The 27,693-nt window shown below is 42.5% G+C and overlaps 1 protein-coding gene across 6 annotated transcripts in view; it reads left to right on the top strand.

Annotated features, from left to right (window-relative positions):
* The window catches only part of PSIP1 (PC4 and SFRS1 interacting protein 1), an 801,135-nt gene that overhangs the window by 606,040 nt on the left and 167,402 nt on the right, over positions 1-27,693 (top strand). For all 6 annotated transcript variants that reach the window (XM_044061285.1, XM_044061284.1, XM_044061281.1 and 3 more), the window contains 2 exons: positions 8,558-8,613; positions 10,402-10,472. In XM_044061285.1, coding sequence (XP_043917220.1) covers positions 8,558-8,613; positions 10,402-10,472 — 127 coding nt within the window. The remainder of the gene's footprint in view (positions 1-8,557; positions 8,614-10,401; positions 10,473-27,693) is intronic.

The raw sequence follows: 27,693 nt of genomic DNA, 5'->3' as shown, positions 1-27,693 counted from the left end.
TGCCAAGTTTTTGTGATATAAAAAATGAGACCACAATAAATAATTTCAAAACTTTTCCCCACCTTTAATGTGACCTATAACCTGTACAATTTAATTGAAGAAAAAATATAAAATGTACAATACGCTGGTTGCATACGTGTGCACACCCTTAAACTAATACTTTGTTGTGTGTGCACACCCTTAAACTAATACTTTGTTGAAGCACCTTTTGATTTAATTACTGCATTCAGTCTTCCTGGGTAGGAGTCTATCAGCATGGCACATCTTGACTTGGCAATATTTGCCCACTCTTCCATGCAAAGGCACTCCATATCTGTCAGATTGCGAGGGCATCTCGTGCACAGCCCTCTTCAGGTCACCCCACAGATTTTCTATTGGATTTAAGTCTGGGTTCTGGCTGGGCCATTCCAAAACTTTATCATTTTCTTCTGGTGAAGCCATTCTTTTGTTGATTTGGATGTATGCTTGGGGTCATTGTCGTGTTGAAAGGTGAAATTCCTCTTCATCTTCAGCTTTCTAGCAGATGCCTGAAGGTTTGGGGCCAAAAGTGACTGGTATTTGGAACTGTTCGTAATTCCCTCCTCCTTGACTAAAGCTGCAGTTCCAGCCGAAGAAAAGCAACCCCAAAGCATGATGCTGCCACCAGCATGCTTCACAGTGGGGTTGTTCTTTTGGTGATGTGAAGTGTTGTTTTTGCTCCAAACATACCTTTTGGTTCAACCTTGGTCTCATCAGACCATAACACATTTTCTCACAGGCTTTTGGGAGACTTGATGAATTGTTTTGCAAATTTTAGCCAGGCCTGGATGTTTTTCTGTATAAGAAAAGACTTCCGTCTTCCAACCCTGCCCCATAGTCCAGACATATGGAGAATATGGGAGATTGTTGTCACATGTAGTACACAGCCAGTACTTGGCAGAAATTCCTGCAGCTCCTTCAGTGTTGCTGTAGGTCTCTTGACAACCTCTGTGACTAGTTTTCATCTTGTCTTTCCATCAATTTTGGAGGGTAGTCCAGTTCTTTGCAACGTCGTTGATGTCCCATATTTTCTCTACTTTTTGACTGCTGTCTTCATTGTGTTCCATGGTATATCCATTGCTGTGGAAATGTTTTTCTACCCTTCTCCTGACTGATATCTTTCAACATTAAGATCGCTTTGATGCTTTGTAAGCTCTCTATGATCCCATTTTTTTTGCTGTAGCAGGCACTGAGTAAATAAAAGTTGAAAATCCTGCTAGGACAGCTGAAACTTATTTGGGGTTAATCATAGTCTCTCTTTAATTGAGTGTGTAGAATGAATGAATGAATGAATTAAATAAGAAGAATGTGCTTCAAAGTAAACAAAGTTTTAGTTTAAGGTGTGCATGTTATGCAACCATTTTTTTTTTATTTTTTTTTTTTTTTTTTTTTTTAGATTTGTTTTTTCAGGTTATAGTTGTATTAAAGGTAGGGACAGTTTTGAAAATGATTTATTGTGGTCTTTTTTTTTATATCATTTTTTTTGGCATTTTAAAAAATTTTGTTTTTTACTTTTTATGTATATGAAGCTGGGTCTGAACGGTCTTTTCCTTCTTTGGGTAGTTCAGGCACCATAACTTTCTTTCAAGATGCTGGTGCTTCCCCTCCTTTTAAATAAAATACTGTTAAACAAAACCTTCTAGATCTTTCACTTTCTTCCTTCCTAATTTCTATACTTCTGCAGGAATACCATCTGTTACACATCACCATTTTTATCTCATCTCTTCCTATCCTAACTGTTTGTTGAGTCTCACCTTCCTCTGACCTTGACATAATTTTGTTTTCCATAAATATTTCCTTTTGTGCTTTTTTTTTGTTTCCACACTCCTCTACTTCATACTAATTTTCTTAAAATTTCTGAAATATCTTTAATAGCTCTCTAAGATCTCTGTTTATTGTCCACCCTTTTGTTATTTGAATTGCTGTATTACTTCTGTTTCATTTATTTTAAACACCTCATAGTACATTACTGGGATCCTTTTCCTATCCCAAAGCTGAAACCTCAATTTGCTGCCCAACTACAGAATTCTTCCCAACTATAGTTTTCTCTTCTATTTTTCTGGTTGATTTGATCAGATTTTTCAGATTTCTTTGCTGACATCCAGACAGTGTATGTACATGACAGTAGTTTAATTTTACCCAGGCTGACACTTTCATTGGGCCTTTTTTACATTTTCTGTTTTTACACTAGCAGAGCTCAGACAAACCTGTTGGTCAGTTTGCTGCCATCTTTTTCATTTTTATTTATTGATTTTTTTTTTAGGAGTTGTGCTTTGTTGTGGTTGTGAAATTAATTTACATGCATAAGTTTTCTTTAAAAACTGTCAGGTTGTGGTTGGTAGAGAGCTTGAACCCTATAATGGGCCCATGAAGGAGGGTTGTCTCTCATACCAACTGACATGGTAAGAACATATATGTTCCATTTTCTTCTTGAGAGATTTGGTGTTTGTTTATATTAGGATGAGATCCCCAGATTAGGATCTTTGAGATGGATTATTGAACTGATGGGTTAGCAAACTTTCATTTTTATTTGCTGTTTGGCTGGTGTTTAAACCTGTGAACACAACCTTTATCAAAACAGTTTATCCTTGTTACTGTGATTTATTTCAAGAAGTTGTCCTGTTCATTAAGGAAAGTGAACTGCAGTGCTTAAGTTAAGCATGCCTTTAAACATAGGTGCATTGGATGCCAGCATAAACTAAAAGAACATCAAGCCCCATGACAGTGAATGCTGGAAATATAGCTAGCTAGGCCAAGACAAAAAATATTCTCAATGGCCAAGAGTCACTTGAAATTCTCTATTAAAGATTGTGATATGGTGAATAATCAGGTATCAGTACTGTGCTTGCAGATTCCACCTCTTTTGACTTTGTCAGCCCTGTGTTCTTCTGCCCAGTCCCTTATTTATTTTATCTCTTAACCAGCCTTGCTTAATCCTTCCATTTGCCTGTTAGAATAACATGTTATCGTAAGCTGGAGGGAGTTGTTGATTTGCTGTGAGCTTGATTCTTTCATCACTGAGTATTTGGTGGATAGTTGGCACCAGATTTCCTGGCATTGGCTACTGTTTCTTGAAATGTTAACTTGCTTCTGTGTGTAGGTCAAGACTTGACCATAGCGTCCCTTACATTTGTTCCTAGAGGTGTTCCCCTCATCCCAAACTGTGACTATCTGCTTTTTCCCTGTATCCTTCTTCAGTAAACAGCAGTGCAGAGAGGAGATTGGAGTGTATCCCACTGTGGTGTCATTTTGATGGAGGAATGGAGTCTTTTTCTCGGGTCTATATTATTTCCTCGAAGAGGCGGTCCATCGTACGCCTCCTCATTGACCCAAAAACCACGAACTTTCAAAATATCAAACCTCCACATAAGCGATTTCTTTCCCTTAGAAAGAAATCTCTTGCCCTACAAACACCAACAAATAACCGCAAACACTACAAAGTGGGAGGGCTTTGCCCCCCACGCCCCCCCCCCCTAATTAAGTATACCAACTCCGAGATCACACTATAGCTGGGAAAATGGCAAACTGACAAGGATGGCCAAGCGATTTCTTTCCCAAGGAAAGAAATCGCTTATGTGGACGTTCAGTGTTTTCAAATTTCGCTGTTTGAAGTTCGATGAAGAGGCATTTGATAGAATGCCTCTTCGAGGAAATAATAGGAAGCCTCGTTCTCTTTCACCTGCATTCAAATTCCACTTACCTGTGTGGAGAGCAGTAGTATTAATACATTTTATATGAATGTGCTTCCACTCACATTCATTACACTGCAAATTATCTAACTGCAGACACCTAAGCCTCAACCAGGGGGCTGTAATCTGGGGGAAAAGCACCTTTCTGCTTAAACAGGCAAGTCAGCATTAAGCTGCTCACCACACACACACACACACACACACACACACACACACACACACAAACACTTTATCTCCTTTGCCTGTGTTACATTCATAGCTGTATTCTAGGATCCCATACACGTGTCAAGGTTTGACCATAATCTGCTGTAAAAATGCTCACAAAATAACTGTAGTTGTATTAAATGTACGTGCTTTATTCTGTTTTTTTTTTTTTTTTTAACTGTATGTTGTATTCTTGCTTTAGTAAAGATTTTGGAGAATGAAAGCTTTTTTTTTCCTTTTATTTGGTTGCTGTCTGAATGTGCTGTGTAGCCATCTCTAGTGATGTAGACAGCCTTGGCAACCCAAGTTCAGTTAGTGGCATGGGCACCTGACAAAGCTGGCAGGGGAGAATGAATTTGCCCATCCAGGGGGAGTGAGGCAGATCAGGACACAAACAGCTGCAGTCCCTTGGAGGTGAGTCAGTGTTGCTGTGTGTATTCTGGGGGCAGGCTTTCAGCTCACCAAGCCACTGTCTGGTGGTAGCCTTCATTATGAAGTGTACAGTAGCTTGTACTTGGAAAGGGATTGTGGACACCACCAATAATGGACATGGCTCATCCCCTTGACTAGAAGTGTGGTTTGATCACATACAGTGAGAACACAAGCAAACCTTTTGGCTTCCTGTATGATGGCCCCTGTGTTTGGATTTTTCCCTGTATTGTACTGTCCTGGGGTAATCCCCTTGTAAGGCTGGATGAAAGGACAGATTATGATTGAGGGAAGTTTGATAGTTGACAGACATGGGGGGATAAAAAAGGAACGGTGTGTTTACATGTTTCATTGAAAGTTCATAGGTGGGTACTAGGCTGTCAGCCCTAGGGCCTATATAAGCCTAGCCAACAAAGTTCCTTGGCTTTCGCCAACCAAGAATTTATTTTCCTGTGCCCCTGTTGAGCAGAGCCACAGAAGTGGTCCCTGGTGAGAATTTTCCTATTTCCCATCCAATTGTCAAGATTTTTCTTAAAGAGGGCCAATGAGGAGCTTTGTTTGACATGAATGGGTAGTTTGTTCCAGAGCATGGGAAGTCTCTGGGAAAGGAATCTATCCCTCCAGCATGTTCTGTTTATCGTGATGACAAGGTTTAGGTCCCTGAAGCATGTGGCTCGGAGAGATTGGGATTTATTTAAGTGTAGCATGTCCAACAGATCTGGGTTTGACATGGCTTTGTATGTTAGGCAGAGGTCTCCTCTGAGTAGGTGATATGCATTGTAGTAGAGCTGGAGTTTTTGAGACGGTCTGCGTATGGCATATGTTTGAGGCCAGCAGTCCTCTTAGTGAGGTATTTCTGTGGCCTTTCTAGTTATTGTAGGTGTCTTGCGAGGTACATGTCAAATGGGGCATTGTACTCTATAATGGGTCTGATGAAGGATGAGTACAGAGGAACAATGACTTCTTTTTTTCTGGCGGAGAACCCCTTTGTGATGAGCTGTGCCACATAGAAGGATTTCCTGACCACTGTGGCAATGTGATTATCAAAGGAGAGGCTACTGTCCACCTGTGTCTCAAGGTCTCTTATCACACTTTCGGTGTTTAGTAGGCTACCGCCTATGTGGTAGTTCATGGGTACAGTGTTTTTTCCCAAAGCGGATCACAATGCACTTCTTGGCATTGAGCTTGAGGCCATGACTTTGACATTAAGCATCAGTCTCAGTGAGGCCCCTTTGTAGAATGTCCACATCATTAGGCATTTCTGTTTGGCTCCTAGTTTGCAGTTGTCTGCGAACTTCATTAGCCAAAGACCTGCTGTATTAGCCTGGACTTCAGAGAAGTAAATACCAAACAGGAGAGGACCCAGGACTGAATCCTGTGGTACTCCATTTGTCAATGGTCTGAAGTTGGATTTGGAGTTGGCTACTTTAACTGTGTGGGTTCTGTCAGTGAGCCAGTTGGCCACCCATCTTGTGACATAGGGATTTATGCCCAGTCTATTGAGTTTATCTATAATTCCAGAGTGGGGGGATGGTGTTGAAAGCCTTGGAGAGGTCATGATAGGCTGTGTGTACCACCTTACCCTCATTGACAGCTCTGGTGACTGCTTCAAAGAAGTCAATCAGGTTTAGGAAACATTATCTACCTTTTACAAACGCAAACTGAATGGGGTCCAGAGTTTGGAGGTTATCTTTGTCTTTGTTTATAAGCCCCATGATGATAAGTTCCATGGCCTTGAAGACCAGGCTCATCAGGCTAATGGGGCAGTAGTTCTTTGGGGTCTGTGGTGGCACCCCCTTTGTGGAGTGGGATAACTATTGCTGTGCGCCATTCAGTAGGCACAAAGCCTGAAGTGAGGCTATGATTGAACATGGTACTTAGGTGGGGTGCCAGTTTGTTATGTAGTTTGTGAAGGACGCAGCCTGGGATGTTGTCTGGTCCCATGGATGCTGTGTTCTTGGCTTTGGAGAGTGCAGTATTTACTTGTGCATCTGTGATTACATGGGGCTTTGCATTCTTCTCCAGTTTAAATATGGGCCCTTTTGGGGGTGAGGGGGGGTAAAGTTTGCACTGAATCTATCAGCCAGGATGTTGGCGATATCAGTTGGTTCTGTATATCTAGTGCCATTGTGCTGTAGCTCAGAGAAGATCTGAGTGTTGCCATTGAGATTTTCGACATAGCTGTAGAATGCTTTGTGGTTGTCTTTAGAGTCAGTGTTGATTTTATTTTCGTAAATAGCTTTGGAGGATTTTATGAGGGATCTCAGCTTCTTGCTGAGGCTGACCAGGGAGATCCTGCAATCCTGGGATTTTACTTTTTTTGCAACAGCTTTTTCCTTCTGTTGTAGAGTTTGTTTATGACAGGGGACCACCAGATTGGCTTCCTTTTTTTGGAGGATAGCGTCTTGGTTCTGTTGGGGATGGCACAATCCATGCACTTGTGTATGTGCTTATACAGTGCATTTGTATAGGATTCAGCAGTCGTGCCACTGTTTCCCATCTCTATGGGTGTCGTGAAGTTTGCCACTTCTGTCTTAAGAAGCATGAAGTTAGCTTTGGAGAGGTTTTTTTACTGCGGTTTCCTTAATAGGCAGTGCGGGTGGGATATGGATGTCTAGGGTGATTAGCTTGTGGTCCGATCTGACCAACGAGGAGTTGACCACTGGTGTGGAGCATTGGTTACCCATATTGGTAATGATCAGGTCCAGGATATTGCTACCCCTGGTGGAGGTATGGACAAGCTGATCCAGGGCGTTGGAATTTATGAATTCCAGAAAACGTTGAGCAAATGTTAGTGCATGAGTAGTTTTCCCAGTTGATGGTGGGGTAGTTGAAACCAAATCTCTAATTATTAGGGTATTGAGCTGTACCTTAATGTTGTCCAGTATGTCAAGAAACGTGGAGTGAGCATCCTGGGGCATGGCGGGGGATCTCTAACAAGCTACAACCTGGATTGCAGTCTTGCCCAGTGTTAGTTGCACTTGAATAATTTTGGATGCATTATGTTGAGCATCTAGCCTAGAGGTGTGCATATCCTTAACAAATATGGACACGCCTCCTCCTTAAGTGTTTCGGTCCAGGTTAGATGGCCGAAAGGTATGGTATGAATTATAGCTTGTTAATGTAGGGGTGCTCTGTGGAGCCTTGAACCAGGTCTCTGTCAGTGCACAGATGTCGATGTTCTCCATCTTAAGGAGTGCCTTGAGTGAGTGCATTTTGAGGTTTAGACTTCTAGCATTGAGTAGCATTACCCTAAGATTTTGCTTGCTTGTACCTGCTATGGTGGTGAGTTTGTCATTTGAACCTTGCCTAAAAAAGGCATTATAGGGGTAACAAGAGCCTTAGCTAGTATCTGGAATCCCAGGGACGACAGGTGCAGGCCATCTCTGGAAAAGTGTTGTGGTCTGTCGTGCATGTCATCCCAGGCAGACGGATACTGGATCCCCTTAGAATGACACCAGAAGCTTAGCCAAATGTTAAAGTCAGTCAATTTGTCCTTGTACTGTGGTATCATTCTGGGCGATGGCAGGATGCTTCTCGAAGAATGTAATCTAATTTATGAATTAGGAGTTACAGAACACTCTGGCAGAATTGTAGTATATATTTGTCAGTCAGGTGGTGCAGAGGCAGGACATCTCTTTGCACTGCCAACAGTCAGTGTTCAGGTAAGGGCTTGGACTGACAGAAGGGTCAACTAGTAGGGTGAAGGGGGTGCTTCCCTGCTGTTCTGCCCGGGGGACGATTGCTTTAGTAGGCTGCATGACCTCTGGTGAAGATCAGGGGATCTGTGCAGACTCTTCATTGTTGTACTTGAAAGATAGGGTGGAGTGACAGATGTACAGTGTACACAGTGTGGGTGTACATGCCATCTTGTTTTATGCCATTTTGCATCATTTCTTCCTGAATAGAGACATTGATGAGTCAGTGATGAATATGATGGCTGTCATCCATTATCCACTTTGTCTTATTAGACTCCTTACATCTCTGTCCTTAAGTGGAGTAGTCACGAGACTTCTACATACAGGTTTGGGGCTTACTTGTTTATGTGTTGGATTTGCCTTCATGGAAAAGGATGTGTTGAGATACACTGGTTGAACGGCAAGGGGATTATAAAAATATTAACAAGGGTTATGGTTACTGGGTGAGGAAACGGGGTGCATAATAAGGAAAAAAGGATTATAATACATAAAAGTTTGAGCTGGTCTTTTATTTTTCAGACATGGAAAAGATGAAGGAAAGAAAGGTGACTCAAAGAAGGCTGAGAAGAAACGAGGTTAGTATTCTAGTATGTACACAAGTGCTACTTTTAAGACTGATATTCTTTGAAGTACCTCTATACAGTTAATCTTTATCTCTCTACTTCACCACAGTAGTGAATTTTTAGCACAAACCCTGTTGCATATTCTCTTTTCTAATTATAATGTTACTGTTTGATTTGTGGCTTATCTATATGCATTGATGCTGTTAAATAATAGCATTGTGTTTGTCCTTTCTTTTCCAGTCATTTGCCTTGAATTTGCATAGCCATTGTATAAGTAACATATTTCATAGTTAGTGCCTCATCACAACTTGTCACACATCCAGATGTAATGCATTGAGCTTTAAGGCATAAGGCGAAGCTAAGTACTTGGAGACATGACTATATATTTTAGTAAAATAAATTTCGCAAAGTGTTATTTCTGTTATAAATTGGACCCAGTATAAAACTGAAAATATACTATTGTTTTATTTTCAACCACTTTTATGTTTAAGATCCAGTTAGCTTTGAGGTTAGTGTTCTCTAGAATGTTAATTTACCTTTTTATGCAGCTGTTCTCTTTTGAGGCATTTGAAGTGTAGTAGTTTAGTGGGAATATTTATGCAGTTAGATGATATGTTGGTTTGTGTTTTCAGCATGTATAGTGTATTTCTGAGACTGTGGCTTGGCCAAGGATGAATTCTGTAAGACAGCAGCACCACACAAGAAAAAAAAAACACTATTGGAATACCCATTTGATCCAGATTCTTAAGCTGTCTAGTTCATAGCAACAAGGCTGACAGTTTCCTGTGTATCCGAGAGTCGCACCAAATTCTTAAGATGTTTTCATTTGCTGTTGTAGAAGGGAATGCTTGCTATGAGCTGAAAAGCCAGAAACTACTTGTGTGAGTAATTAGCAGGCAAATTTGTAACATTTGTATTGGAATTTTGCAGTGCATGTTGTAGAAGCTTCTTTCCAGTGGAACCAAATTTCCCATTGTTAATCTGGATGCTATGCCTAGAGCTTTTTCATTGACAGTTTATTTGCTAATTCTTGTTTGCCTTGTATTAAATATCATGCCCCACCTCCTCACATCAAGCCGAGTTTTATTTCAATATGGCATTCAGCGTACTGAGTTTCCTCCCAGCAAGACTCTAGTAGTGCCTCAGTGGCAGAAAGATCCTTTTATTCTACTCTTGTCACGTCACTAGGCAGGGCTTCTGTGCTGTGAAAAGTAATCCCACTACAGAACATACTACATTCCATGACACGGTTTTACAGTTGAAAATTTTTAAACTGTAATTAAATGCAGGCACAATAGCAAATTGTTTTTACCACTGCATTTAATCCTGTTTTAATACATTTAGCTGAGCAAGCCACTGCTGCTGCAGTATTTTATACCTCATTAACTGCAGCAGATATTTTATATTTTAAAGCACATCCTCAGAACGAAATGGAACAAACCTCTGAGATGTCAGTGAATTTAAGATGGTGAAACTAAATGCTTTCCAGAAAGCTTAGTCTTAGAGAGATTTTTCTGATACTGATTTAAGTACCTTATAGTTACAGAGGTGTACTCAGATGATGTCTTCCTGATTTCTTCCTACAGGTTATTTTTAGTTGTTTTTTGTTGTAACAGATAGTATGTTGATTCTGCAAGCTGTTGTTTTGATTATCCATGGGGTAAGCATATACTTTTGTATATGCTGTCTTTTTTAATTGCTCCTTATTGCTGTTTTAGATATAGTAATCTTTTTGATTCTCTAAGCTGTTGTTTAGATTGTCTGTGTGCATGAACATTTATTTCCAGATTTGTCTTCCAGATATGTCAACAGAAATGCGGATTCAGAAGCTTCACGGAGAAATAAAGATATCCCTTAGAATTGACAAACCGGTGAGTACTGGTGTTTTTAACATCTTTTCTTAGTAGACTGTCAAGTGAATACTTGTGAAAAAGTTCATTAATCTGTTGTAGATTCAGTTATATTTGCAAATTTATTTTATTTTCATTATTTTGTTTACATTTGTTAACCGGAGTAGAACATTGACTGAAGTGACATTTTCCAGACTCTGCACAGGAGAGATGTGTTGTCAAATGACTTGTTCAGAGTCGCACAGCTAGGCAAATGGAAACTGTAAGAACAAAACATTGTACCACAGGAAACAGCTCATTAACAGGTCATACCTTAATGCTTTGTGCTACTGCCAAATAATGGGCTTTGTCATGCACCAGTTGAGACCAGTGTAACTACCTTAATATGCAAATGTGTGTACATACAGAAAAGTGTGACCGTCCCAGCTATCTGATTTTACCTGGTGAAAAGATTTCTATATAATAGTGCTGTTATCTCATGAATATTGTTACCATTTTTAATTGCATACACTTATTTTTTTTATAAATATTAGCCAATAAGGAATTTATTTATTTATTTTAAATAACAATATGAATCAACATTTTATTTATTTATTTATTTATTTACATTTGTTGACCGGGAGTGTCTGACTGGACGTAGGTCCATTTTCAGTAGAGGCCCGGGAAGAAAAGCTCCACAGTTAAAATATGCAGACAGTAGTTACATTGGATTTACATAGCGATTAACAATTTGATTAACATAGCACTTAATTACAAACATAGTTACAGATGAAGAACATAGTACATCAGTAGACAACTAGAATCTTTATCTGCGAAGTACATAACAGACATTAACAATTGTTACAATAAGAAGTTCCTGCTGTATAATAAGTAGTAGGCTTATGAGCATCCGAGCTTGCTATAATCAAGGTAGTTAGTGGGGTGGAAAGAAAGGTAATGGTTGGATGGGGTGAGTGATATTAGAGTGGGAGTTGCAAGGGCATAGCCAGCATGTTTTTAGGTGCACTTTTAGTAAATTTTTGAAGTGGGTGCATGATGATACGGAGGTAATTGTGGGTGGGAGGGAGTTCCATAATTTGGCTATGGCGGAAGAGATAGTGCTTCACCAGCAGAGTTGTTAGCTTTAGTGATCTGCAAGTGATTTTTGTTGCTGGATCTTAGTGGTCTGGTGGTGCGATAGGGTTGGAGTAGATTCTGGAGGGATGGAACATTTAGTGGATGGTTTACTAGTTTGTGGGCGAGTGTGAGTTGATACAATTGAAGGAGGTGAGGGGGTTCAAGCCAGCCCAGTTCAGCAAGTGAGAGACAGTAGTGACTATAGTAGGATGCCCCTGTGGCGAATTTGGCGATTGTGTAGTAGCAGGTCTCTAGCTTGTTTAGATTGCATTGCCTTAGGTTGGTATATATTGGAGAGGCATAAAGTAGGGTGGTGATATGGTGGGAATTTGCTACTGAAATCTCTGCTGCTTTGGTGAGAAGTTGCTTATTTCTGTATAACGCTCCTAGTTTTTTGTGGACTTTTTTTATGGTCATGGATATGTGAATGTCAAATTTTAGTTTATTGTCTATTTCCACTCTTAGCAATTTGGTGTGTTCTGTTGGGTGTATAGTGGTGTTGTCTTGCTGTGATGTTAAAGTGAGAGTTGTTTTGAGTATGTTTCTTGGGTTGGAAGATGAGTAGTTTAGTTTTGTTTGGGTTGAGTATTAATTGGGTATCGGATAACCAAGTTTCAACAGAGGAAAAGGCTTCCTGTGTGACTTTTTGCAGTTTGGGTAGGGACTGGGCTGAGCAGATGATGCTTGAGTCATCTACTTATTGTATGAGTATGCCATGTTTGGTGGCAGAGGCTAGATTATTGGTGAAAATAAAGAAGATTAGGGGTCCAAGGATGGGTCCTTGGGAACCCCTATAGGACAGGTAGTTGGGGAGATATGTCATTCTGCCATACAATGGATTGTTGGCGGTCAGACAGGTAACTCTGAAACCATTTGGTGACTGATTGAGAGAAGGATAGGTTACTGAGGACAGAGATGAGTTGTTTGTGTAGGAACATGTCAAATGCTTTAGATAGGTCTAGGAAAGTAGCAAACGCGAGATAGCCATTGTTTTTATGCTGAAGGATAGTGTTAGTAAAGGAGAGTAAGGCAGTGGTGGTGCTATGGTTTGGTCGGAAACCATGCTGAGTATTGGAAAGGAGGTTGTCAGTAAGGAGGTAGTCTGAGACCTGAGAGTGAATGCATCTCTCTAGTATTTTGGAGACTGGAGAGAGAATAGCTATGGGGCGGTAATTGGTTAGTTCTGTGGAGGGACCGCCTTTGTGGAGGGGAATTATATGTAATACTTTCCATAGTGTGGGAACATAACTTTCTGTCAGAGAACGGTTAATCAAGATGGATACTGGGTAGGCCAGAGCATCAGCTGTGATTTGTAGGTATTCACTTGGGAGGTTGTCTGCTGCTAATTTGGCGGGCTTAAGTTTAGTTAAGAGTTTTTTTATGTTGGAGGTAGGTACAGGAGAAAAAGAGAAGGCAGTGGGGAGATTACTAGTTGAAGGTGTGGATTGGAGGGGGGGTTGTGTTGTTTAGCTAGTGATAGTATGGTTTGTGTGAAGTGTGTGTTGAATGAGGTAGCAATATTTTCGGAGGAGTGAGGGATGTTAGGAGGAGGGGTACTGACTTTACCTGGGTGGAGGGTGGAGTTTATGGAGGACCAGAATTGTTTGGGGGCTGTGTTGGGAGGAGTCTAGGGCAGACTGGTACTATTGGAATTTGTCCTGTTTATTAGCTTTTTGACTCTATTGTGTAGTTCTTGGAATTTCTGTCTAGTTGAGGGTTTTTTAGTTTTGTGCCAGTGCTCCCAGGCTTTATCCCTGTTTTTCATTTTTGACTTGGTGGTTTTCTGTAGCCATGGGGGGGGGGGGGGGGGGGCTGTGCTTTGGTTCTGGAAAGTCTTATGAGGGGATGGTAATTAAGGATGCTCAGGAAGGTAGTATTAAACGTCATCAAGACTGAGGTACTTTAGAGGATGCCAGTTACATTCTTTGAGGGATGAGATGAATGTGAGTGGGTTAAAGTTTAGATCTGAAGTAGTTAACTTAATTTGATCAGCAATCCAGATACGGATCCGAGCTGGCAGCATACCAAGCAAAAAAATCTGAGCTCCAAGCTCCTTCCCATACTGCACTGCAACCTCCTCCCAATCCTCAGATCTCTTTTACCGCGGCTTCGCCAGCATGGGATTCTTGAGCTCCAGGCAAGTGTCAGGGTTTTTTCTCTAAAACTTGGTCTGTGTGTGCCCTTTTGATAATTTTGAGGTAAATTATTAGTTGTCCATGATACTTATTGGGTTTTTTCCTTGTCTGAAAGTTGAAAACTTTCAGTTAGTGTAAGCCTCCCTTCCCGTCCGTCGTGTGCATGTGTGTTCTTTAGGATGTCAGAAAATGACTTTCTCTAAGTGCACAGAGTGTAGCCACAAGCTGTCTCCAGCCGATGGTCACACTCTGTGTGTAGCTTGCTTGGGGGTGGCCCATTTGTCTTCCGGCTGCAAGATTTGTGCGGACAACTTCTGCCTCTTCTTCTTTTTCAGCTACCTTACCAGCCACGGCTGTGACTGTTCAGCCTTCTGACCCTTCTCCCCTGTCCGGATCTCACCCTCCCACCTTACCACAGGGAGAGAGAGAGGCCAGGAAGGCTAAAGAAAAGCACAGGGATACAGAGAGACACGTGGCTAAGGATAAAGATAGAGAGAGGGGCGGCCCCTCCTGCTAAAGTAATCTTGTCTCCAGTAAAAGTTGCCAGGCCATCCTCTCCTCGGCTCCATTCACCAAGTTTTTCTCCGGAGCCAGAGGAGGAGGCTAGACCACCCTCGAGGTCGTCTTCACATTGGCTCTCCCGGCCGGCATGGGTGGCATCCTCTAGATCAACCAGAAGCATCTCTGAAGCAGATATGGATCGGATGATGCGAAGGTTTCTACAAACTCAAATGCAGATGGGGGTATTGCTGGCTCCCCCCCTCCCGGTGAGGGGAGTTCAGCTCCTTTTTTTGCCCCGATAGCTCCTTCTCCGATCCACCATCGAATATTGGAGTCTGTGGATCCGAAGAGCCCCGGGCTCAGGTGGTCGGAGACGATGGTGCCTTCGGCCTCGACGCCGGCCATGCCCTCGAGCCTGTCGGATCCGAGTTCTTGGAGCCGAGAGTTGGGCGTCGGATCCGTGGGGATGAGTGTGTCATCAGCTCCGTTGTGGTCGGGGCATGCTGTCCCTTTGGGTCCGACCATTCCAGCTTTGCCTCCGATCCCTTCGTCGGATCCGAGGGTCTCGGCTACCAGTTTCAGGGAGGCTGGGTCTCCTTCAGCATTCGACGTCGTGGAGAGGGTTCTCTCTGGAGGATCGAGACCCCTTACTCTGTCCTCGGGGTCCATCCTTGCTCCCTCACAGTTGGGTTTGTCTTTCGTCATCCAGTCCCCCCAAGGACAGCCTGTGTCCATTGCGCCCCAGACAGTTCCCTTGGAGGAACAAGAAACCATTTGTGAGCCCTCCCCGGAGAGTCCACCTGAGGAGGTCCCTCACAAACACCAGTGTAAGAGGAGGCACTTGGACTCCCCCAAGTCCCTCACTGAGGATACCGACTTGGAGGAAGGGGAAGGTTCACTCAAATCACCCCCGAAGACGTCTCCTTTGGAGACATTATGGAAATCCTTCGCCAGAGGGGAGGGTGGTCCGCCCAACAACCTTCCTCTGATGAGTCAGTATTTCTGGAGGCGTTCGACACAGGCCCATCTACCTCTTGAGTGTCCCCCCGGCCGACCCTCTGGTGGACCTTATCACCACCAGAGCGTGGAGGGAACCGGACACTGTGGAGCCTATACCCAAAAGACCCGACAAAATACTGAGTCCACCGGCAGATAGAGCTTCTTGATGATGCCATGGTGGTGGCGGCGGCCACAAAAAAGAAACTCGCCCAAGAAAGTTCCTCGGTCCACCCCCCTGACAAGGAGTCCCAGGGCTGTGGACCGTCTTGGAAAGTGAACTTTTGCTTCAGCCACCTTTACTATAAGAGTGCTGAATTACTTGGCCCATGTAATTCGACTGCAGCGGGACCTCATGAAAGAGTACACTGAGTCTCCCCCGGAGTCCATGTCGGCCGAGGATAAACGGACCTTCTCGGCTCGTATGGCCACTCTCAAGCCTGTGTCTAATACATCCATGAGTTTACTCTCTCATGCCACTGAGGGAGCCGCTAGGGCTAGCGGGTCCGGCATCGCTTTAAGGCGTCACGCCTGGCTCCGTCTTTGCAACTTCTCGGATTCCTTTAAGGCATCCTTCGTTAACGCACCCTTTGACGGTTCCACCCTGTTCGAGAAGACTGTCCGCGATACGCTTGTTCAGAGTTAAAAAGATGGGAAGACGCTGTCAGCCGTCGGGATCCGCTTCTCTAACCCTCAAAGGTCCTTCTCCAGAAACCAGCAAGGGCAAAAGAAGCTGTGGTTCTGGAAAACTCAGCAGTCCCGGAACGCTCAGGACTCCTTTTCCCCCAGAGACAGAGGGGGACAAGGTGGATGCCGGTTCAGAGGCAGAGGGGGGGCCGAAGAACTTCGGGTCACATGGACCTTTTTCAGAGCGACCCGCGCAGCAACCCTGAGGGGTTACCCGACTGCTCCTCTCTGGAGGCAGTCGGGGGGGGGGGGGTTCGATGCACCTAGCCCAATGGGAGTCCATCACGACAGATCACTGGGTGCTTCGAATAATATCCAGAGGCTATTCTATTACCTTCATAAACAAACCCCCTTACACAAGGCGCCTCTCGGACGTCCCACCCACTCAGGGGGAGGCCGCGGCCTTGGAAATACAAAAAGTACTAGAAAAAAAGAGCCATCCAGCAGGTACCCCCAGTCCAGTCTGGATCATGCATCTATTCCAGGTTCTTTTTGGTGCCAAAAAAGATGGGGACCTAAGGCCGATTCTCGCATTGTCTACATTGAACCTGTTCATTGCCAAGGAAATGTTCCAGATGGTCACGCTTCAATCCATCCTGCCCTTCCTGCCGGAGGAAGACTGGTTGTGTTCGATAGACCTCAAGGATGCGTACTACAATATTCTGATGGACAGGCGATCCAGGAGGTTCCTCCGCTTTCGGCTGGGGGTCAGTCATTATCAGTTCAGGGTCCTACCCTTTGGTCTCACCACAGCTCCCCAGGGTGTTCACCAAGGTCATAGCAGTTGTAGCGGCCCACCTGAGACTTCAGGGCATTCAGGTATTTCTGTACCTGGACGACTGGCTTCTCACCACCCCTACCAGGCATCTACTCTTGCTAGCTAGAGATTTCTTTCTCCAGATATCACCTCGGCTAGGGATTACCATAAACCTAAGGAAGTCTTCCCTTCAACCTGTTCAAGTGTTAGACTTCATAGGGGCGAGAATAGATTCTCGCCAGGTCAGGACATTCTTAACCCCAGACAGACTACACAGCCTGACACTTCATGTGTTAGCGCTCCTCCAGTCCCCTGCACCCCCTGCAGAATTAGTCCTGAGAGCCTTAGGGTCGATGGCAGCAGCCATCAAGCCTGAGCCCTTGTACTCATCTGCATATGAGAATTTTACAGTGGACGTTGCAAGTTCAGTGGTCGACCTCTAGATTTTCTGATCCCTCTGAGCAGAGTGTGCAGAAATGCTCTCAAGTGGTGGCTTCAATCTCGGATTTTGCAGGAAGGACATCCCTTTCTTGCGCCCCAACCCCAAGCCACGGTGACCACGGATGCCTCCCACCTAGGGTGGGGGGGCATTGTTCGGACAGGACTGTTCAAGGCACGTGGACTCAAAACGAGACCATTCTGCATATAAATGTCCTAGAGATGAGAGCGGTCCTTTTAGCGTTGCTGGTCCTTCATGCTTATCTACCTCTGGGAACTATTGCGATCCAGTCAGACAATATGTCAGTGGTGTGGTATATCGACAAACCGGGAAGGAACCAAATCTTATCCCCTTTGTCGAGAAGCCATGAGAGTCTGGGAATGGGCAATCTCCACCAACCGCTTTCTGATAGCAATGCACATTCCGGGTTGGTCCAGCATCTTGGCAGACAAAGTGAGCAGAATTATCCTTTCTCCTTACGAGTGGTCTCTGAACCCTTGTGTAGCGGAACAGATCTTCCTCAAGTGGGGTCAGCCTTGCAGAGATCTCTTCGCATCGCGTTCCATTGCGAAGTGCAGCAAGTTTTTCACTCTAATCCCCCGAGGGGGGAAAGTCCCAGAGACGCACTTGTTCATGCTTGGCCACACGGTCTTATTTATGCATATCCCCCGCTCCCGCTCATGATAAAGTTCTTACAGAAAGCCCGCCAGTTGGGGAGCAGATTGATCCTCATAAGCCCCATTTTGGCCTCGTCAAGTCTCGTTCCCCTGCCTAAGGTATCATCTCATAGCTCCACCTTGGATCTTGGATCCCATTCCGGATCTAATTCGTCATCCCTCGGGAATGCTTCCTCTGAATCTGGACAGACTGAAGCTCACAGCTTGGCTGTTCCAGTTCCACTAATTGCTAGGACTCCCGGTATCTCTTCTCCTGTTAAATCTATCTTGGTTGCGGCACATAATTCCTCTACCAGGAAAATTTATTCTAGCAAATGGAGACGCTTCTCCATTTGGGCTTCACAGAGAAATCTAGATCCTTTTACCACTCCGATCCCAGCGGTATTTGATTTTTTGTCTCATATCTTCCAGCAAGGAGCCAGCTCCTCCACAGTGAAGGTCCAGCTGGCGGCTATTTTTCATTTCCATGTAGGAGACAATTTAGGCTCCCTCGCTGCTGCCAGAATTTGTAAGACCTTTTTGAAAGGCACTTTTCTTCTCTGACCCCCTATTAAGAATCCGTCACTGCCGTGGGATCTGACTGAGGTTCTTCAGGCCTTAGTTGCGCCTCCTTTCGAGCCCTCGGCATCAGTTGACTTAAAACTTTTGTTATGGAAGATGGCTTTTCTGGTATCTATAACTTCAGCAAGGAGAGTATTGGAGCTGCAAGCTCTTTGTATGAAACCCCCATACCTTGTGCTTCATAAGGACAGGGTGCCTCTCAGGACTAATCCATCCTTTCTTCCTAAAGTTGCTTCTGAGACCAATATTAATCAATCTATTAATTTGCCTGTCTTTTTCCCTAATTTTCAGAACAAAGAGGATTACAAACTTCATTTGCTAGATGTTCACAGGCAGTTACGTTTTTATTTGCACAGGATGGTGGCCTTTCGCAAATCTGATCAACTTTTTGTTTCCTTTGCTAAGCCCTTTTTAGGGAAACCAGTTTTGTGGCTAGGTGGATTTCCCTTTGTATTCTACAAGCATATAGAGAGCTTGGTTTACCAGAACCAGTAGGAGTTCATGCCCATTCTACACGTTCTATGGCGACGTCTGCAGCATTCTGGTCTAGAGTTTCCCTGGATGACATTTGCTCAGTGGCTACCTGGGCGTCTTCTCACACCTTTATTAATCATTATAAACTGGATTTGGTGTCTAGAGAAAGGGCTTCTTTTGGCTCTGCAGTGCTCTGGAATATCTTTCCTTAAGGGCCTCCCAAGATTTCGGGTAGCTGGGGACTCTGTCCCACAGGTTGCTGATCAAATTAAGTTAACTACTTCAGATAAAGAAGTTATGTACTCACCATAACCTTCCATCTGAGTAGGTAAACTTCATTTGTCAGCAACCGTCCCTCCCTTCTTCCCCCTTGCCTTGGCGTTTTTTGCTGAACTCGATTTCCAGAGTTCACGAGTTGGAGGTTTGTCCTTGATTTAGAGGTCTCAGGTTAGTTTGTTGGTGTTATGTATGGAGTGGCAAACTCGATCTGAGGATTGGAAGGAGATTGCAGTGCAGTATGGGTAGGGGGAGGAGCTCATACTGGTGTGTAATTATTTCTATATAATTGTGCTGTTACTGGTGGAGTGAATCACATTAGAGACCCAGGACAGAGTGCTGCTTGCTATATTTTTATCTGTGACTGCATAACTGTCAGCTGAGGTCCCTTCTCACTGATGTTTTTCCAATTGGCTCAGTATCTGCATATACTAGTAGTTGGTTCAAGACATATTTTCCTGTATGCAGTAGCTATTTGCTCAGTTTGTTTTTTGTAATCTTTGTAATATATCTTTACCATCTCAAAAGTACTTACTCCTCACTGTACTCTTCTTTTCTAGACCTAACACCACTCTTAAGTATTCAACTGCGGTACCACCGTTATCATTCTTATAAGAAAAGCGCAGTCCAGGTCTGAACGGTCTGCAAACAGCTACACTTAACTTTGAGTATGTGTCTACCTATTTGAGCCGATATTCATTATCCCCTGGAGAGTACTCTGCTTTGGCTTGTAAGCAGTCCCCCCCCCCCCACACACACACACTCATCTTCCATTTTCTCTCTTATTCCCTTCTGTTAGCAAATAGTATCCATAACTGATAAATACTGTGTGTTTGTTAATTTAAACTGAGACCACAGTAGCCTACTGATACAAGGTTATCCTGTTTTTTCACCTGAGAAATGGTTAAGAAATGACTTACAGTTTCAGAGCAGTCCGTGGTCAATTCTGATTGTTTCTTAAACACAAACTTGTCTTTGCTTTGGCTCATTAGCAGCAGTACAAAACAACTGCCTGCTCAAACCCTTGTTCTCCCCTTTCCCCTTCCCTGTTTATTACCTTAAGCCAATCGCAAAGTTAATAAATATTACCTGTGGCAGGCACCATTTTTGAAACTACAACCACCCTTTGAGCACCTCATGCTCGGCTCTGCCATAGAACTTATTAAAACTGCCTGAACTGGGGCACAGCTAACTGATAATTTGTGGAAATACAGGGTACCAACCTGAGTCTCCACATTCACTATCATATGTTCATTTATCAGTTTACTCTGTTACCCGATTGCTTCCAGCCCCCTCATAAGAGCAACGAACAGGGTCTCTACCCGCTTTATTACACTCACAAACCCTTCCCATCTTTCCAATAGCCAACCACGGCACTAAACCCAACACTGCCTCCTCCATCTTCCCACTATCACTCCTCCTCAGCTAACATGTACAAACATACCTTACCTATGCTCACTGCATGCACTCTCCTTGCATATCTTACATCCTACCAAAACTCCATCATTCCCCCACTGAACCACTACCACAGTACTACTACTCACACCACCACTCATGTCTCACCCTCACTCAGCTCCCCTCCCACCAACTCAAGAACCATCCCTATGCACCCCCTGCATATTCTAGCGACTATATTATTTATTTATTTATTTTTATTTTACATTTGTTGACTGGACTAGTCTAGCTGGATATATGTCCATTTTCAGTAGAGGCCCGGGGAGAAAAGCTCCAAATTATTAGTAAATCAATTAATAAAGTTTAACAATAAAAATAAATGGATTTACACATGTGAAATAAAGAAAATCAGTTACTGTGTGATGTGATTAGCATCATTATAAAAATATATTAAATGAAAATAAATGTGAACAGAGATGAAGGAAAGATGGGTGTTTTATTCAAATCTTAGTGGAAAGTTGAGCAGCTGAGAGTCCCCAACTAAGTTATTGGATGTAATAGGGTTGAGGTGGAAGGAAGGATGTCAGGGAAGGAAAAAGCAGGGTTAGTCTGGCATAGCCATGTTTTATTGAGATATTTTTTTAGATTTTTTTTGAACAGAGGGAGAGAAGTCAGAGATGAGATGTCTGAGGGTAATTTATTCCATACTTTTCCTACTGAGTTGGAGAACAAGCAGTCCCTGCAGAGTTATTGGATCTAGTGGTGCTGATCAAAAGTTTTTTAGAAGACCTTAGATGTTTAAGGTTATAGTAAGGGGTAATAAGGTTATTGAGTATTGGGGTTTTTGTAGGTTGGTACAGGGTTTTGTGAGCTATTATAAGTTGTTGTAGTTGAATCTGATTCCTAGTTGTCTAAGATTAAGGCAATGATGTGTCCTGAATGGGGATGCGGTAGCAAATCTAGCAATGTTATTGTAGCATATAACTAGCTTATTGAGAGTTTTTTGCCCACATTGGTATAAATAGGGCAAGCATAAAGTAGAGTAGAGATCAAATGAGTTCTGGCTAGGGTAATTCTAGTGGCAGGAGTAATAAAGGGTTTGATTCTGTATAAGCTACCTATTTTTTGGTTCACAGATTTTATGGTAGTGTTAATGTGATTTTCAAAATTAAGGTTATTGTCTATAGTAATTCCTAATAATGTTGTGGTGGTGTCCGGAGAAATACTAGTACTGTTATTGGAGGAGGCAGCAACCATATATTACTCAAACAAAAGGCATCCCTACCATACCTATTACCCACAGAGCACAATCATAAAGTTTCCCTAATAAACAAACACATTCAAAAACTGAGAAAACTAATAACCTCATGCATATCAAAACTAGCCCTAAGTGGAGACATCCACCCCAACCCTGGCCCTACCATCTCCAACCCCAGTCCTCATAATCAGACTAGAGACCACAACTTCTCCCATATCACAGCCAATAGAAAGCCAAGTGACTTCCTTCTACTAAGCCTAAATATTATAATTATAGCCAACAAAGTCCATGAACTCCATGCCACCATAGACTTGTACTCCCCAGATATAGTCATCCTGACAGAAACCTGTCTAAAACCTCACATTACCAGTGAGCAAATCCTCCCTACCGGTTACAGCATACTAAGAGTAGACCGGCTAAACAAGAAAGGAGGCAGTGTAACTATAATATTTAAACAGCATCTAAACATCCAGATCTTAAAATCATCAGCTCCACAAATAGGCAATGAAGAAATAATATATACCAACCTCAAAATAAACCAAAACAAAACCATTAACATAATTGGATGCTACTTCCCACCTGGCCAAACATCCCTCCACTAGAAAACCTCCTCAGCTGGTCTACCCACCATCTCCTCCAAGAAACTATAATTTTAGGTGATTTCAATATTGACTGGCAATCCTGTTCTGGCAACCATCCAGCCCATCATGTAAACCTTCATAGCTTCACCCAACTAGTCCAGTCGCCAGCCAGGATAAATAAAAACTCCAGCAAGCACACTACCCTGGATTGGATACTAGTCAGTAAGAGCCCCCAGTCATATATAACAGACTGCTTATCATATAGCCTCAGTGATCACTCCTCAACATTCCTACTCAAAAATACCTATACCAAGCTAAACTTGTCATCTACCATCAAATATGTAAAAAAAAGAAGTTATGTACTCATCATAACGTTCCATCTGAGTATGTAAACTTCATTTGTCAGCAACCTGTGGGTTACAGATCCGATACAGATCTGAGCCAGCAGCATACCAAGCAAAAGGATCCAAGCTCCTCCCCCCTACCCATACTGCACTGCAATCTCCTTCCAATCCTCAGATCGAGTTTGCCACTCCATACATAACACCAACAAACTAACCTGAGACCCCTAAACTAAACTAAAAGCTCCATGATACAGAGATAATATAATCGCAAAACAATATAAAATAACTTCAGTTGTGTATACAAGGAAAAATCTGGATAATACAAAAAATAATAAAGAGAGGACAGAAGTCAATACAATGTAAAATTCAAAATAATAATTAGGTACATTACTTAATGTAGAAAAAAAAAATAAAAAAAAGGAGGCATACAGGCTAATTCCATATGCAAGTACAGTACAATAAAAGAGGCAGATTAATGTTCAGTAATAGTAAAAAATGAGTTTAGCAATTTTTTTTTTTAACAAATAAGTATCCAGAGGGATGAAAATAATAAAATACAGAGAGAAAAGGGTAAGGTATAGGATAGGCCGAGTGTAATTGGGTAGAGTAGATAATTAGTCATGTTTAGTACAGGGGCATAACCAGTGTGTTTTGAGGAAAGTTTCAGTCTGTTTTTGAAGAGTGATATAGAGGAAAGTGAGGAAAGGTCGCTGGGTAGGAGATTCCAGAATCTTCCCACAGTATTAGAGAAGAGAGAATCCTCAGCCCTGTTGTTAGTTTTAGATGTGTTAACTAGAAATTTCTGAGATGAACGTAAGGACTTCAGATTATTATAGGGGGTGATGATGGTAGATACAGTAGGAGTATTGGAAGGTTGATAAAGAGTCTTATGGGCAATGATTAGTTGATGGTATTTGATCAGATTATGTAGTTCCAACCATTGAAGCTGCTTTAAATTAAAGCAAGGGTGAGTTCTAAATGGGTTACCAGTAGCAAATCTGGCTATGTTATTATATGAGATTTCCAATTTATTGAGGTTATTCTTAGATTAGTGAAAATGGTTGAGGCATAGAGGAGTGTAGAGATTAGATGAGTGTGTGCAATAGTAGTCCTAGCTGTAGGTGACATGAAGGGTTTAATTCTGTAGAAAGAGCCAAGTGTTTTGTTGACAGATTTAATAGTGTTGTTGATGTTTATGTCAAAGGTAAGGTTGTTGTCAATGGTAATACCAAGTAGCTTGGTAGATAGATCAGGTGATATAATGGTACCATTAGTGGATGTAAGAGCAAAATCTGTGGGAGAGGACTTATGATTAGGATTGAAAAGGAGGAGTTTAGTTTTTTGGGGGTTTAAGAGAAGGCAACATTGAGTGAACCATTGTTCAACAGTGTTAAATACATTTTAGGTAAGGGAGTGAAGTTCAGAGGTGGTTGTGGCTGAGCATACAAGTATGGAGTCATCTGCGTATTGTATGCAAGTAGCGTGGGGAATTGCTAGATGAAGGTCGTTGATGAATGTGGAGAAAAGGAGAGATCCTAATATGGACCCCTGAGGTACACTGAGGTTAACTGATAGGTGGTTAGATAGGGTGTTGTGCCACAGTACAGCCTTTTGTCTTTTATCTTTTTTTTAGGAAAGTAGGGCAGTGGTAGTGCTATGGGAAGGTCTGAAACCATGTTGACAGTTAGAGAGCAAGTTATTATGGATTAGGTGGTCTAGTAATTGCCTATGGATGCATTTTTCCATGATCTTGGCCAAAGGAGAAAGAAGGGCTATGGGACGGTAGTTGGTGAATTCGGTGGAATTTCCACCTTTGTGAAGGGGGATAATATGGGAGACTTTCCAGATGTTAGGGATGTGACCTTTGCTAATACTTATATTGATCAGAATGGAGATAGGGTAAGCAATCGACGTGGCAGATTTCTGTAGATATTCAGCAGGTAGTTGGTCTGCTGAAGGAGAGCCTGGCTTCAGTTTTTGGATTAGGGCAAGAATATGGGTTGCTGGGACTGGTTGGAAAAGGAATGAAGGGGGTGTTGTTTTGTTATAGGTAGGTAAAGTAAAAGTATTAGGTGATAGCTGACTGGCTAGTGTTTGGATAGCATCAGTGAAAAAGGTGTTGAAGGCATTGGCAGTATGCATGGGATTTTGATGGTCAGTGTTTTGTGGGTTTGGTGTACTGGATTGACCTGGATGTAGTAATTGGTTGATGCATGCCCAGACTTTTTGTGGGTTATTATGGTTTGCCTTTTGAAATTGAAGGTAGTAGTTTCTTTTATCAGGTAGTATAGCTTTCTTAGTTGTCTGAAATTTTGTTGGTCTACAAGATTTCTGGTCATTCTCCATTTGGCCCAGTATTTATTCATGAGGTGGATTTTCTGTTTAGTGTCTTTAGAAAGCCACGGGGCAGATTTGGTCTTAATTCTAATAGTACTGGTTGGTGCATGGTGATCATGGATGGCTAAGAAGTTAGAATTAAAGTATTAACAGCTTCTTCCAGAGGCAGGTATTTTAGGGGAGACCAATTGCATTCTCTGAGTTTGTTTTGGAAGAGATCAGGGTTGAAGTTCTTTTTGGATCTGATATTCCTGATTGTGGTAGGAATGGGAGCACAGGATTTATGCCTGAAGATATGGGTAAGTGAGTGGTCACTTATGTCGTCAGGAAGGGTTCCAGATTCATATAATTGGGGATGGTTGTTTATCAGAATCCAGTCTAATGTGCTTTCTTTCTTGTTGTGTTTGTCTATCCTGGTGGGGGATGTAATGGTTTGATCAAAACCATATAGGTTGATGTGGGTGGTTGGGTGGCTGCTGCTACAGCAGCTCCAATCATTGTTTATATCACCAAGGATTATGGTTTCTTGGGGCAGGTGTTGAGATAGCCAGCAAAGGATATTTTCTATGGTGTTATTGTTGTTACCGGGGGGTAGATAGATACAAATAATATAGATGGCTTTGGCATTGTTATGTTGTAGTTTAGATATAAGAATTTCTGCATTGGTACTAAGAGGTGGTTTTATGTCATAAGTGGTTAACTGTAAACCAGATTTAAAAAGAATCGCAACCCCCCACCCTTTTTGGCTAAACAGTCAAGTCTCAGGATATTGTATCCTAGTGGGATGATTTCATTGTCTTTTGTTTCAGGTTTTAGCCAAGTTTCTGTTAGACAAAGAATGTCAAAGGAGTAGACTTCTAATAGAGCATGGAGTTGAGTAATTTTGTTGTTAATGCTACGAATATTAAGATGAGCTACAAAGAGTGAATTAGATGGTTTAGTAATGGGATAGATTGGAGTTGCTGTTGGGCCTAGGTGTGGGTGAATGTCTCCATCTTTTAATGTGTGGAGTTGTTTGAGCTAGATTGGATATGGGAGTCTGCTACTTAAGAGTAGAGATCTCCTGGGATTGAGATTAATATATCTGATGTGGAGTATTCTATGATATTTTGCTGGTAGATAGCTGGGAGTTGTTGTTATGTTATCATGGTTAAATAGGATGGATAGAGGAGGAGAGCTGGTTATTTTATTAGGGTGGTGAAAATATGGACCTAATGGGTGTTCATAGGAGGAGAGTATATATGCAAAAATGAAAGGTGGAAGTAGTAAGAGTATGAGAAGTTGCTGGAACTGAGTAGTGGTATTTAATTTATCCATTAGAATGGATAAGATATTAGTTGTGTTATTGAAGGCAAGGGAATATAATAGGTATAGATGAGAGGAGGAGTGTGGTAGGAAAGATAAGGGGAGTGGTTGGAGAAGGATGGAGTGGAAATAGATAAGCAATAGAAAAGCTTCCTCAGAGTAGTGGGAGGAGGTAGGGGTGTGGCTAGTAAGTATAAGACTAGGACCCCTGGGGGTGGGTGGGAATTAGGGGTAGGAAGGAGAGCGGAGTGAGCCTGTAGGATGAACTGAGCGGGTTGAGACAAGTAAAGAAGCAGCTAGAGAAGAAACAATCAGCAGTACTGGCTACAGAAGGTGAGTTGGATAAGGCAGAAGTAGGTGAAAACAGTGATGAGAGAACCTAGAAACAGCAGAAGTAGACAGTAGGGTGAAGTGTGAGGAACTAAAACGCAGGTCTGGGACTACAGAAAATAAGGTAATTAATGAAGGAAACTAGAGGCAAAGCATGAGATGAGACTAGGAGAAGAGTGCCACCTAGTGGACATGTCTGTATTGCAGGTAGATATGTGAGGGAGTTAGCTGTATTAAAAACTGGGGAAGAGTGAGAGCTAGGATAGGGAGTTCCTTGTGGAGGATAAGGGGGAGTAAGTGATAAGGTACTATAAAGAGAGGGGGGTAGTGGCTGCTGGCTGTCCTGGCTCAGAGCGTTCTTAGGCACCTATAGCAGTGGTACAAAGGTAGAGAGTATAACTGACAGGAATTAGACAGCAAACATACTTTTCTTGCTTCCTTGAGAGAGGGTGCAGGGAATTTAAGGCTGTGAGGTGAACCCGCTGGTATTTGGAGAGGGTCCTTAGGTTCCTAGAGACTTGTGCTGGAAGCATGAGAAGATCAGGATAACTTAAGGGAGCAAGAGAGACAAAGTAGAGGAGAGAAACAAATAGTTAGCACAAGCAAGGCGAGTGTGGTCAAGTTACACAAAACATTCACTGAGACAATATGTAAAGGTAGTAAATATACATTTCCACTTTCTTGGTATTTCTTGCCAGTTATACTCTCTACCTTTGTACATTTCCACTTTCTTGGTAGCAGCAATCAAATATATTTATAAAACAAGAGGTCTGTTCCTCTAAGCAGTAGCAGTAATAATAAAGTTAGCAATAAACATTCACTCCTACTAGGGAGCAGCACTAGTAAACACCTTAAAACTAGTTCTGTAAGTCAAAGCTGTGTTAAGGCACTAAGTGGAGGGCCGGTAGGACTGCTATCTATGCATTTGGATAGACCATTAAAGCCTTCATGTAGTGTTACATAGATAAACTGTGACTAACAGTTTCCAGAGAGGCTACCTCATCTAGCCAAGGGGTTTTTATGCAGCAATCATCAGGGACTGTTACCCCGGTGAACTATTTTCAGCAATTTAG

The sequence above is a fragment of the Protopterus annectens genome, chromosome 2.part0 (assembly GCF_019279795.1).
Source record: "Protopterus annectens isolate FY-2018-M chromosome 2.part0, PAN1.0, whole genome shotgun sequence".
In the NCBI taxonomy this organism is placed as follows: domain Eukaryota; kingdom Metazoa; phylum Chordata; order Ceratodontiformes; family Protopteridae; genus Protopterus; species Protopterus annectens.
The sequence above is the reverse complement of the archived record's forward strand: the minus strand, read 5'-3'. Positions and strand labels throughout refer to the sequence as shown.